The sequence below is a fragment of the Rhipicephalus microplus genome, chromosome 9 (assembly GCF_043290135.1).
Source record: "Rhipicephalus microplus isolate Deutch F79 chromosome 9, USDA_Rmic, whole genome shotgun sequence".
Lineage (NCBI taxonomy): Eukaryota > Metazoa > Arthropoda > Arachnida > Ixodida > Ixodidae > Rhipicephalus > Rhipicephalus microplus.
This window is the reverse complement of record NC_134708.1, coordinates 74,213,221-74,226,706: the sequence shown is the minus strand read 5'-3', so window position 1 is coordinate 74,226,706 and position 13,486 is coordinate 74,213,221. Positions and strand designations below refer to the sequence as shown.

General features: G+C 45.7%; 1 protein-coding gene across 2 annotated transcripts in view; it reads left to right on the top strand.

Annotated features, from left to right (window-relative positions):
• SMC6 (Structural maintenance of chromosomes 6) overlaps positions 1-13,486 on the top strand; it is a 114,719-nt gene that overhangs the window by 17,457 nt on the left and 83,776 nt on the right. For both annotated transcript variants that reach the window (XM_037415186.2, XM_075873845.1), the window contains exons 9-10: positions 1,874-1,954; positions 2,916-3,316. In XM_037415186.2, coding sequence (XP_037271083.2) covers positions 1,874-1,954; positions 2,916-3,316 — 482 coding nt within the window. The remainder of the gene's footprint in view (positions 1-1,873; positions 1,955-2,915; positions 3,317-13,486) is intronic.

The window sequence follows — 13,486 nt, the reverse complement described above, 5'->3', positions numbered from 1 at the left end:
CGTGGTGGAATTCGTATTGTAATACAACGCAAAGTTACATTGTTCAGTTCACATCTGACTTTACTAGAACCAGACAGCTTTGTAGAAAAAAATACTGCGGCACACTACCATTGACATTTTTCTGCTGGCTTCTAACTGAAACTCGGTACTTTTTCATTAGATTGCCTTTTAACTATAACACTATCACTTTTTTATGCAGTGGTGGCATTCTTATTGTTGCACTTACTAAAACGTCCATGCGATAGACTCGTGAACCTCAAAGGAAAAGAAATATCTGTTATGTTTAGGAGGACGTCTGTTCACAGAAAAACAGGTGTGCAAAATCCGTATGATATCAATAATCACATTAGAAGCACTTCTTTCATTCAAGAGATTTCTCTTTACTGAGAGTCTATTTTAGTCAGATTTTATCATTGTGCTTTATCAATGCAAGCAAAACTGAGCAAAAGCAAAATCGATGCTAGTATTACTGATGTGCATGTTTATTGCATAAAGGCAATGCCGGCCGTTTGCCTTCAAGAACATGGAGGGTGTACAGTTATGTCATGCATGGTTGAATGAATGCGGACGTGATGGTTACGGTGTCTGTACACTCGCATTACGGACGCGATATGGAAGGTACTGTCAGGCCCACAATTAAAGAGAACACTTGCGTGCGCAGCATGTTTTTTGTATTTCACTCTCTTTCAGAAGCATAGTGGCATGGTGGCTTATACCCGTGCCACACGGGCAGAAAAAATGGCATTTACCCCCGAATGCCTTCAGATTTATTGCCATTCGCGCGGTGCCACACGGGCGAACAAAATGGCATTCATCCGAATGCCATTCGAATGCCATTCGCCACCAACTGCCTTCGCCAGAACTCAGTTGACTGAAAAATGCCTACTCTCGACGACACAGCTCGCGAAGTGCGATTTACCTGAAAGTATATAAAACAAATCATATTGAGCTAAAAATGAAATTTCCCGTCTTTTATTTGCACTAAAGTCTTAAAAAGATGCTTTGAACGTTATACGAAGAAAATAAAGTATTGATAATGAAACGCTTGTCAACTTTAGCGAAACTTTGCCAAACAAGCATGCAACACTGGTATTTTTATCGCCATCGCCATCGAGTTCACTTTCTCCGTGACTTTCTCTGCTTTTTTCATCAGTTTTCATTCTTTGCTTTCCAATCTTCCGCCAACCAATCCATCTTCCGCCAAAATTATTCGCTCTTGAGCACGATGCTTTGCACGGAAACACACAAGTGCTGCCGTGAAAAAACGAACTCTGCGAACATCTTCTTTTGAGAGATGCGACAGGTGCGATGCGACAGGCGCCATTTTCTATTTACGCTGTGGATCTGACTAGTGTTGGCTTAGGTTGCTACGGTCGGCTGCAACGTTGTAAAACAAAGCAAGAAACTAAAACTTAGGACAGCGTAATACGCTTATATCTACATTTGATGATTATCTGATGTGTATGAAGCTTGTAAATGCTTCTTAATTTTTTTATTGCTATTCACTCAATTCTCACCTGGAAGGTGCTGTGATCGACATCATCAAGTCAAATGTCATTCGCTTTGGATGTGTAGCAGCGCCGGCAAAACAAATGTCATTCGGGAACTGAAGGCCTTCGCCACCAAATGTCATTTTCTATGCCCGTGTGGCACGGGTATTAGATTTACACGAGACTTCTGGTTATTGGCCGTTCTGGCTCCTTTTAACAGACTAGCGCCGAGCATCAACATTGTTTTCTTATCCACTTGCTACTAGAGGGCCGGCAATATAAATGATGCTCGCTGTAGTGTTCCCTTTAACAGTGGATGAAATGCACGTGGCACTAAAAGTGTTTGATGCATGCTTGCTGCTCACACTTTACTACACCTACAGGTGATGCTGCAGACTGAAGCCGCTTACCAGAAGGAAGACAGGGCACTCTCGAAGCTGGAGGAGAAAATTGCCGAAGTTGATGTGAGTGTGGACCAACGCAGAAACAATTTAGGAATGAAATGACCTTACGGGGAGTTTCTATTAGCTGTGAGCGTCAGTACATACAGAGTATACCTGGTCCATGCTCTGTTTGTAATAGCATGTATTTCTGTGAAAGCTAAGCTAGAAGTTCGCTGACCGAAGTGCATGCCTCCCATTTTGTTTTCGCAACCGCCCCGGTGGAACGATGACCAGGGTGCTCGGCTGCTGAGCCGAAGTTCGCGGATTCGATCTCGGCTGTGGTTGTCGCATGTCGATGGAAATGAGACCGTTGTGGCCAATGTACTGTGCGTTGTCAGTGCACGTTAACACCAGATGGTCCAGATTTTTGGAGGCCTGCACTGCAGTGTGTCTCATAATCATATCGTGGTTTTGGGACGTAAAATCCCAGATGTTATTATTACAATTTGTTTCCATGGTTCCAATTGTTCGCACGACCCCCAGTATCAGCTTTCACGCAAGTGAAGGGCCAAAAGCAGTGACTATGAACAGAAGATTGTTCAAAAACTGCAGACTGAACAGCCCAGTTTCTTCTTAATGATCGTCTTTTCTTATTACTTGGCCTGAACAAAACCCAATGTGTATTTGCCAGTAAAAGCATCGAACAATTTCTTGTGGGAGTTCGGATGCTACAAAAAAAGCTTGCTCGCTTTGATATAGTGTTTTATGCGAGCTACATGACAGTAGCATGCAACACAAGACAGCACAGCTCGATTGTGGTAGGTGCATGAGCTTCGTGCAGTAACCGCCTTGAAGTGTACCGAAAAGGACAACCCACTGATGGAAAGGGCGACTTTTCACTCACTTGAGATTTTCAATTCATGTCATTATTATGTCGCTGCAGCTAAAGACTACAATAATGCGCCCCATGCTTGCCTAATTATCTGTCGGGTTCGCTTGCTTGTGGTGTGACCTTTTTTTTTTTTCTGCACGGCCACTGCAGCAAAAGATCGAAGCACACACCAAGCTGCAGCAGGATCTTCAGGCCAAGCTGAACGAGGCTGTCGAGCGCGTCCAGGCGATGCAGCCGGCCATGATGTCTGGCCGCAAGGAGTACACCATCAAGAAGGAGCAAATGCGCGAGAAGGAGCAGGCGATTGCGCGCGTCGATCGGGAGCTTGCAGGGAAGCGCAAGGAAGCCGAGGCCTTGAAGAGCCGGATAAAGGAGCTGTGCACATTGGACACCGGCAAGCAGGCCGAAGAAAGGGCACAGCGCGAGGCCCAGATCCGGGATCTGGAGACAAGGAAGGAAGAACTTCGGTCGCACCTCCGCACCTCTGAGCACCACTGCGAGCAGGTCAAGTTGTCGGCGGACGAGTGCTTCGCGAAGCTGAATGCCATCAAGTACGTTTCGCTTAGTGTAGCAATGATTTTTTCTCAATCAAGGTGTGAGGCAGAGATATAGAGAGACTTATTACGGCACAGCTCTCTTAGGCTACCCTAAGAGGGTCATGGGTAATTCTGGAAACTTCATGCAGTATTGTAGCAATGGCACTCCAACACTTGTGACCACCACTTTAGATACTCAGGTCGGAGCCTCGCCTCGGTGGTTTAGTGGCTAAGGTACTCAGCTGCTGACCTGCAGGTCGCAGGATTGAATCCTGGCTGTGGCGGCTGCATTTCCGATGGAGGCGGAAGTGTTGTAGGCCCGTGGGCTCAGATTTGGGTGCACATTAAAGAACCCCAGGTGGTCGAAATTTTCGGAGCCCTCCACTACGGTGTCTCTCATAATAATATGGTGGTTTTGGGACGTTAAACCCCCACATATCAATCAATCACTCGTGTCGGAAATTAATTTTCTTACATTTGATTGCCCCTTAGCTCATCAACCTGCACGTTGTGCACACCACACAATGACCACTGAGGTGAAGGATGTGTAATTATTACATCGGCCACATAGCTGAGAGTGTTATCAAAACAGTTCAGAATGCTCACTTCAACTTTCAGGGGTTCGTTTTGCAAACGATTGCTGTCAGTAGTTGGCGTACCTGCCAATTCTTCTAATTTTCCTGTAATATGAACGAATTTTGACCGCACTTACGATTTCACGAATCTTCCCTGAACTTTTACGAAAAATATTTCCGATGAAAAAAAGTAAAATTAATAAATTAGCGTGGGCTCTACAAATGGCTATGGTGCATTCTCGCAGCTAGTCGCGGAGGCCACAAAAACGGAGTTGTGCTATATTACAATAGCATGTACTATTGATGTTATCACATACCTGCCAAGTCTCCCGCATTGTTCGAAAGACTCTGGGATTTCGACGGTTGCTTCCGTTCGTGCGGTTGCCATGAAAATCTCCCGGAAACCTAAATTTGTGTGCGAGATGTGGCCGCATTGACAGATGTGCAGGTCACTTTATTTAAGGCTTTTTGAGAGCCGGCCGCATTTTGTTTTAAACAAATTTGAGAGGCGTTCATCTAAACGTAGAGTCTCCGTGATGCGAAACTGCGGCAGATACGAATTCATGGAATTCTCTAGCCAAATTCATGTGTCAATTGGGCCAATACATTCAAGCCTCATTTTGACGAAACTGGATATAATGAAACACGGATATAACGAAGTAAATGAAATTCCCCTTGAAAGCTTCATTGAGAACCATGCATATTAAACCTTGTTGTAACAAAGTAAAACTGACTGGTAAATGAATATAACAAATTATATTAGTCTATGAAATAGTCTATCAAAAAAAAAAAAAGATAGTTGTGTGTTATATCGTTTCCTGCTGAGTTTGACGCTTGTTCGGTGCGACTCTTTCAAAACTCCCGCGTCAACCTTCCAGCCACGCCATGCGCGGCTGAGAGAGCCGTCCTCACACAGCCACCGGAGAGGATAAAGGAAGCGCTCAGCAGGTCACATGACTGAGAAGCGGTGTCGCGGTGCAAAGCAACATTAAGAACACATGATGGGGAAGCTTCAGAAGACTTACATTCATTCACAAATCAGAGGACGTGTCATTAATTGAAGTAATTGGTGATGCGCGTCTGCACATGTTTGCCATGCAGCAACTCAATATACTTCGCACGCAGTTTATAAAGCATAGTAGCTTGTGGCTAAGTCCTGCGCCAACACGCTCTAGAGACGACGACAATGACTGCGTCTCTGCTGCTACCCTCTGCACCGAAAAAGGAGGAGCGTCTCCACGCAGAGAGGAGCAGATCGGCATTAATTGGCATTATAGAGGGAGCCAATCCTCCGCGACAGCTTTCTTTTTTTTTTCCTCCTCTTTCTCCGTGCGCGACCTTGAAGGGAGAAGGGTCTCTACGTGCAGAGACTGAAAAGAAAGATGCGTGGCACAGGTGCGTCGCAGATTGGCCGTCTTTTTTTTTTTCCTTTTCTTCTTTTCCTTCTTCGCACGCAGAGTTCAGAGGTGCCGCCGCGGGATTGGGCATGGTGCTGAGAACATTTTCGGAGCGCGGTATGTTCGAATTAACCGTCGCAAGTGCTTGCGCGTTCGAATTACAGGGCGTTTTCACCCATTGGAATACACATAGCTTTGACGGGACTACAGTGTGAGTTTGAATTAACCGGAAGTTCGACTTAAGTGTGTTTGAATTAATGAGATTCGACTGTGTTTATTTTCCGTCGCACATGTGGTCGCGTAGCGGTACATCGGGCCGCGAGCTGGTTTCCTTCTTCGCATGCTTATAGGTGTGTGCTCATCTGAGCATACATTGCCACAAACTGTTATAATCGATATAACAAAATAATGGATATAACGAAATAATTGTGGCTCCCCTTCAACTTCATTACAACGAGGTTGAACGAGGTGTAATGACGAGGTGTAGCACTGAAACCGTCGAACACAGGCTGATCGAGAGCAGCATGCTTGAACTTCGGAAGTATGCGTGCGATCAGTGCTCGCACTGTCTTGTGGTTGTTGTCACAACTGTTGTGGACGAAACCACGGTAGTTCGACACGATCATGTATGGCGACGACGTTACTGACAAAACTTCGTAAGCATGTGCGCGGCCAACGCTCGATGAATCAAGGCAACGCTGCTTTCCGCAAACTTTGTTGAACAAAACAGCGGCAGTTGTGATCGTAGATAGCATAAACAACGTAGTTTTGAAGGCACGTGGGTTGAAAACAAAGCTACCGTTTGCTGTGACCGTCGCGGCAGTGCGATAGCAATCTACTAGCTTTGAGGGCACGTGGCTGATGCAGTGGTGGATTAAAGGCGCTAAAGGCAAAAAAAAGGCTAGGAGCACTTTGGCATTCATGTCCTAAGAATACAGTAGCGAGCAAAGCCAAACCTTTGACCCACGCTTTCGTGGCAGCCAGCTGCGCCGTCCCATCCGTCCACATGAAAAGACATACGAGAGTTGTTTTGACGGGAATAGATTTTTTTGCTATTTGGTTTTGATGACGCGAAATTTCAGGAGCATTTGCGCTCCCCCTTTGAGACTCTCACTTTAGTGGGAAACCCCACCCTCATGTGTTCGGCCACTCCACGCCATTATGAGACTGTAACGCCGAAGTTCGTGCTTGCATTTGGGACCCCCCCTCCCCTTGTTTTTTCGCGATATTTTTTTTTTTTTCCTTTTGGGGAGAAAGTGGATTTGACTTATGGCGGCGACGAAACATAAATATGCTTGTCGCTACAGGGAAATCGATCACACTTACCAATTTACCATCAAAAAAAAAAAATTGTAACCCCTCCCCTACTTGCCCCCTTCCCTGTTCAGGGGTTTCACGGATTTCTCTTATGCCAGGTTGGCAGGTATGATAGTTGGGGTTCATGCGGGTTCTTGGAATTTTTGAAAACCCTTGAATTTCAAAAGCGTTTTTTTTTTTCAGAAGTGTGTTTTCAAGGCCTTGAAAGTGCTGGAATTTTAGCAAATTCTTGATATTTTTTTTTTTAGTAAACATCGTCGCAGATTTCACAGCTTATTGTTTGTGATGCCGTAAATGTAGCAGGTGTCACATGTAATGTGCCCATTGCAAAAGATTTGAGAACATCAATAGCTTCTGCATGGAACTACTAAAACTGGGCATTTCTGGAAACTTGGGCAAGGCAGTAGCAAGAGGATAAGAAACAGAGAGATAAATGTTGCATTCAGGAGAAGGTTGAAATGCTGACAAAAAAAAAAAAAAAAACTAGAAGTTGCTGTTGAGGAATTAACAGCTGCAGCAGACTCCTATGCAAAGAAGGCAGAAATGATTAGCAACTTGATGTGCATCATCAAGTCAAACTGCCTTTAAAAGACCCAAACACTAAGTAGCAGGAGATACAGTCGAGCCCACATATAATGACCCCGCTTAGAATGAACGATACTCGCGTGACTGTGCAAATATGCCTTATTTCAATGGCACAATGAATGTCTCTGAGTGCCGCCGATCTGTTACAGCAAGCGAAGTCGGGGCCCGGCGACTTCCCCGAACACCACTTTCGATCAACGATAAGCCATGTGAGGGTGCCCGTAGATTCTTATTGTTAAACGCCGACCCTGCCTTCGCATCTCTCTAGTTGTCGTTTTCCCCGCCGCCCCCTTTTTGTTACGCACCTTTCGTCCTTTGTCCCCCCCGCAACTCTGAGCACTCTGCATCGCCAGACGAGGCCCGTGTTTTCATGCTGCCACCGATCTTTCGGAGGCCGGTCACTACCGTCAAAACCGGAATGTAGGTCGGTCCAGAATATAGGTCGACTCCCCCAAACCTTGAATCTCCAAAAAAAATATATATATATATTTTTAAATCGCAAAGTATCGTGGCACACTCTTACCTTGGTAAATACGGGACACAACCAGCTGCACTGTGTTACATTTCTTTTTATTTTGGCACTAATCTTATGTAGTTAAATGTCGGAAGGCCACAAAGTGCTGTCACTTGGACTCGTCCGAACTTGGGCTTGACGACGTCTGTTTTTAACTAGTAACGTCCCAGAATGCATCGTCTGCTGTTCCATCCAATGCGTTACTGATGCAGCATTTGTGGAAAATACGCCACCTCAGAGCTAAGCCCTTTTGCTTCATAAATCGATGTTCTCACGATGGCAATCCCTCGAATTGCGTCCTCGTGAGCCCAGAGTAGCGCACCATCTCGAAAGCTTTCACACAGGTAGCGACCTTGCATGCAGCTCCTGGACAAATTCGGCGAGTAGCGTTTCCAATTCGGGGTGCACTGCAGTCCGTCCACGAAAGTTTTTTTTTTTTTGCTGCAGGACGGGATGCGCTGCTTTTGGCTCCTCCAGTATTGGACGCTTTTCTCCGATGCGCCGAACTCCCGTTGATAACATTTTTCTTAAAGCCTATCATAAACTGCCGTTGACTAGCACACATTTCTGAAAAAAAAAAAAAAAAAAAACAGCAGACTGAGCAGATAACCGAGGCAGAATGGCGTTGATAGATCACTGTAGGCCTTGCCTAGCCTTTGCCCAACGGCACCGATGCTGATGCTCACGATGGAAATGGAGGCTTTTGACTTCCACTGCCCATTGTTGCGAGACCTCCACTTTTTTTTTTCTGAAAAAGACCGGTTTATAAGACGAGGGTCGACTTTTTATTGTGTGTGTTTTTTTTAAAAAGAATTCAACCTATGCTTTGGTTTTTATAGTAGTCTCCCCTCATTTTTTGATCTCTGGTTTTGTCGGCACCGCCGGCCATGAGTTGGAGTGACCGGACCATTTGCCAACATTTTCGGCCACCGACTGTACCCGATCGTGTGCGTCTTGTCCGGATCGGTGCCATATCGTTCCAGTGCACGAGGGTACCCAGTGAACGAGCGTACACTACCCCACCTACTCTGATAATTCACTATTCGTTTTGTGTTTAGGACATGTTCTCGCTTACTTCGCAACTTGGCTCAGCATGCTCTCCGCACGCGTGCAGAAGCGTAAAAACGGCTTTTACATGGAACGAATCTCGAAATATCTCAGTTGGTGAGGCCGCACCAACCCACTGTCGGCACAAAACGATTCTTTGACCTATGTGCTGACAGGCACTCTCCGAAGTTTTTCTATGAGTGAGTTGCGCGTTTCGCGGACCTTTCAAGAAAGCTACCTGACGTGCCTTCTTCCCGTGCGTTTTGGTTTTCAAGGTCGCCTTCCCGCTGTATCTTCCCCTCTCTTCATTCACTCTGTCCCAACTCCTAGCCCTTCTCTCGCAAGTCTGCTCTCCTCTCTGTATCACAACTTTTTCGCCCATCTCTACTGCTCCGCAATGCCAGCCATGCTGGCTCTAATTTAATAGTTTCGTTTTCTGACCAGAAACGGGCCCTGAGCAGTTCACGTGTCCTGGCTTATGTGTCATGTGTGTGTGTCTTGCTCGCTGTGTGCGCACGTGTCAGGAAGTCGGACAAGAAGCCTTCCGCGCTTTTTGATGCTGCTCAACCAGACATCGGCAGTGTGACTGCTTGGCTTAGGCGTAATCCCCGTGCTTAGGGCTTAATATAGATGCCGCGTTGTGAAGCACTTGCTATAGCTGTTGACTACCTGGTAGCCAACTTGCCACTTTGGACGTCCCATTACTCAGCTGTGAAGATGGTGAAGGCTTTGTGAACAGCGGTGACAGCTACGTGCATGCTAAACTATTTTCGCTAGGTTGACTTCTTCGACGTCGGGCCCAATGCCGCACCTGAAGCCTCCGAACAGGACCACTCCGGTGGTGATTCGTGGCAGCGTGTTGTCGACTCTGACATGGGAGAGAGCAGGCGGGACATCTGTTGTGGCGATTCCACTACGGCTGATGATGGTGATGCCAAGACTGCAGAACCGTGGGCGAATGAGGGCATTGGGAATGAAGTGCGCAGCAAAAGTGATTTGCAGGAATCTAATGGCGAGGACAGTGAAACTTGAGAGCCAGTGCCCACAAGTGTGCTTGTAGCAATTGGCTACAATAACCTGAGGCAGCTTGTATTTGCCACCGGCCTTGGCGAAGAGCGAGCTGTTGCTTTCAATATAACTTGAGGCCATCCTTATCATGTTCTGCTCTTCGAAACACGTGCATCAAGGACTTGTTTTGGGGAAAAAATTTCTGTTTTCACTGGCAACTTTTTTTTAAAGCTATGTTTTATTTACTGCGAACTTCAGGACACAGCGAGTGGATGCCCCGTCACGCTCAGGTTCGTTATGAGTGGGCTCGACTGTAGTGGATATTTATACGAAAATTCAGGGAAAGCAGCAAGAAGTTGTGTAATAACTGTTTCTTAGTTTTTTCTATCCGAATAAAAGTTTGCGACCTGTGTCATACTAAAAGTGATTATCTATACAAGTATAAAAAGCTATGATTGAAGGTTGTATAGAAAGAAAATGTCATTGGAGCCATGTTTATGATGTCCGTTTCAGTGGTGCTACATTTTTTCCATGAATTCTTCGTTCAAGCGTTTATCCTCCCCTGAACGCGTGTTAATTGTATATCTAACAGACAGTGTGGTCTTTGAAAATTCGCACACATAGCCTTGGAAGTCCTTAAAAACCCTTCAATTTTTGTGATGCAAAGGAGCACAAACCGTGATTGTGCTCCCACATGAATTACACGACTGCTTGTCCAGCAGGAGCAATTTCAAATCAAGGTGTTTGGCCAAAGAATTCCTGGTCACTGTTTAGAGGAAATCTTTAGATAATCCAAGTATTTTCGTAAACATTTCATTTGTGGGAGTATAATTTTGTTTTATTATTCCAGACCCCGCCACGGTGGTCTAGTGGCTAAGGTACTTGGCTGCTGACCCGCAGGTCGCGGGATCAAATCCCGGCTGTGGCGGCTGCATTTCCGATGGAGGCGGAAATGTTGTAGGCCCGTGTACTCAGATTTGGGTGCACGTTAAAGAACCCCAGGTGGTCGAAATTTCCGGAGCCCTCCACTACGGCGTCTCTCATAATCATATGGTGGTTTTGGGACGTTAAACCCCTCAATTCAATCAATAAATTTTATTATTCCAGATACATTGATTTTTTTATAGTAGATGGGTTCCTCTAATTTCTTGTGTTGCAGAAACTTTGCCAAATCACGTGTAATCTGCAGATAAACTACCACATATTTAGTGAATCGAAAACGTCCCAATTTGATTTCTAAATATTCAGCACACTGAACCGCATAGTGTATGCAAAGTTGTAATGAAGTTGGAACCATTAGCGCAAATGGTTTTCGGCATTGATTTCCTGCAACAGGCGGTGAAAACAATGAATGCCTTGGCGCAGTGCATAACCATTTTCACAGTGAATATTCACTTTGCACGAGGGTTTGCCCATTACAAACTATGTTATCAAAACTTCCGGCTGCTCACTCAACTTTCACTAGTAGCAAAAACATCCCCCTTCAACCTAGGTTGATTTGCATTGCAAGAATGAGCAGGAAGTATTTCTGTAGCATGAAAGAGCAGGCACATGGCTGGCACAGAAAATGGCGATCTCCGGCCGTGGAGCAAGCGAAGCCCAGCTGCGACATCGCATCGCCGCTACTGCTGCACCGTCAGTGTTCATTCTCAGGGCTAATAGCCATATTCCGGGCATATCGTCTGTTCTGGAACATTGGGCCGTACTTGTCTCCTGGGCGCTTGACGAGAGGCTTTATGCGCAGTCGTTGAGCATAAATGATGGACCAATCTGCTCCAGCTGGGAGCATGTGCAGTAACACTAGCTTTGCCCAGTTTCTGCCCATGCAGGACAGTCTATCAGGGCTGTGGCTCCTGTGTCCAAACTCTTGTTTATGTGAACGTACAAATGGTAATCCTGGTGTATACCACTGAGCATTGCTGTTATGAATTGGAAGTGACAGCGTCGGGGTCACATGCATATTCGCTAGGGGTGTGCGATTATGCGAAAGTTTCGAATAAATATGCATTTGTAGTAATCGTATTCGATTCGATAACCGCATCTTCGAAGAATTCAAATTATTCAACCACATGTTCGAAGATTTCGAATATTCGAACTAATTCAAATCATCCTCGAATAATCGATGTTCACGAATATTCGTTCGTAGGCTTGTGCGGTAATTCAAATGCTTTGAATATTCAACAAATATTATGCTATTCAAATTCGCTGTGGTTTGAATTCAAATTATTGAAAATTTCGAAGTATTCGCAAGGAACGAATAAATGCATAATAATCCGAATGTACAACAACCTTGGAAAAGAACAGCGCTTTGAGATAGGTAATAGTACACTTCAAGTTGTAAAAGACTATGTCTACTTAGGGCAGGTAATAACCATAGAGCCGAACAACGAGATTGAAGTAACTAGAAGAATAAGAATGGAGTAGAGCATATTTGGCATGCACTCTCAAATTATGACGGGTAGATTGCCACTATCCCTCAAGAGGAAGGTATATAACAGCTGTATCTTGCTGGTACTTAGCTACGAAGCAGAAACCTTGAGACTAACAAGGAGGGTTCAGCTTAAATTTGGGACGACACAGCGAGCAATGGAATGAAAAATGGTAGGTGTAACGTTAAGAGACAAGAAGAGGGCAGAGTGGATTAGAGAACAAACGGTGGTTAAGGATATCATAGTTGAAATCAAGAAGAGGAAATGGACATGGGCCTGGCATGTAGCGCGTAGACAGGATAACCGCTGGTCATTAAAGGTAACTAACTGGATTCCCAGAGAAGGCAAGCGGATTAGGGGGAGAGACGGAAAGTTAGGTGGGCAGATGAGGTTAAGGAGTTTGCGGGTATAAATTGGCAGCAGCAAGCACAGGACCGGGTTAACTGGCGGAACATGGCAGAGGCCTTTGTCCTGCAGTGGATGTAGTCAGGCTGATGATGATGATGATGATGAATCCGGATGTACAGCCTGTAAAGGTAGTTTCACTGCGTTTAGAAACGCTGAACCGTGCAAGCACGTACGTATCCGGGAAAAATCCGCTCTGTCACGAAGCCCCCCTCTTCAGATTTTAAGGGGGGGGGGGTCCACCAAATTTTGAGGCTATCCCAAGCCTCTTGTGCTTTTCCTCTGTATGCAAGGACTTTCCAAATGAAGTTTTGGACAAAAAAAAACGCATAGAATATATTTTAATTCTCTTTTAAAAGTCTAGCTGAATGCCCACTCTCGTGATCTAGACCCATCGCTTGCGCAGCAACACTGACGTTTCAGAATAAGAGAAGCAACGGCAATTGTCGTGACACCACACCAGATTTGTAATGATGTGAGTGACCTCCGCTATCTTTGAAATGAAGCTGCTGTTACGAGTGTGCTGGTGTTCTTTGAAGAGACACCGTGTGCGTTCACGCACACGGTGTCTCTTCAAGGACACAGGGTGCGTTCACGCACACGGTGTCTCTTCAAGGACACAGGGTGCTTTCAAAGAGACACTCGGCGCATCCTTCACGGATAACGAAAGCATCCGTCAGAAACACTGCGCGCATACTAGAGCGGGGCTGCCCCCTCCTTCTTCAGCGTACCGTACATACATCGTAAATATAAGAGCTTTGTTTCCTTCTGGCAGCCTTTTGCCTTGCCACTGCCTAAATGTTACTGCAGGTGGCCATGGCGACTGTCAGCACGTCTGCTTTGCTGGCGCTCGTGTGCCACGTGTGTGTGAGAGCAGACGAAACTCAGAATGATGTGCGTCACAGCCT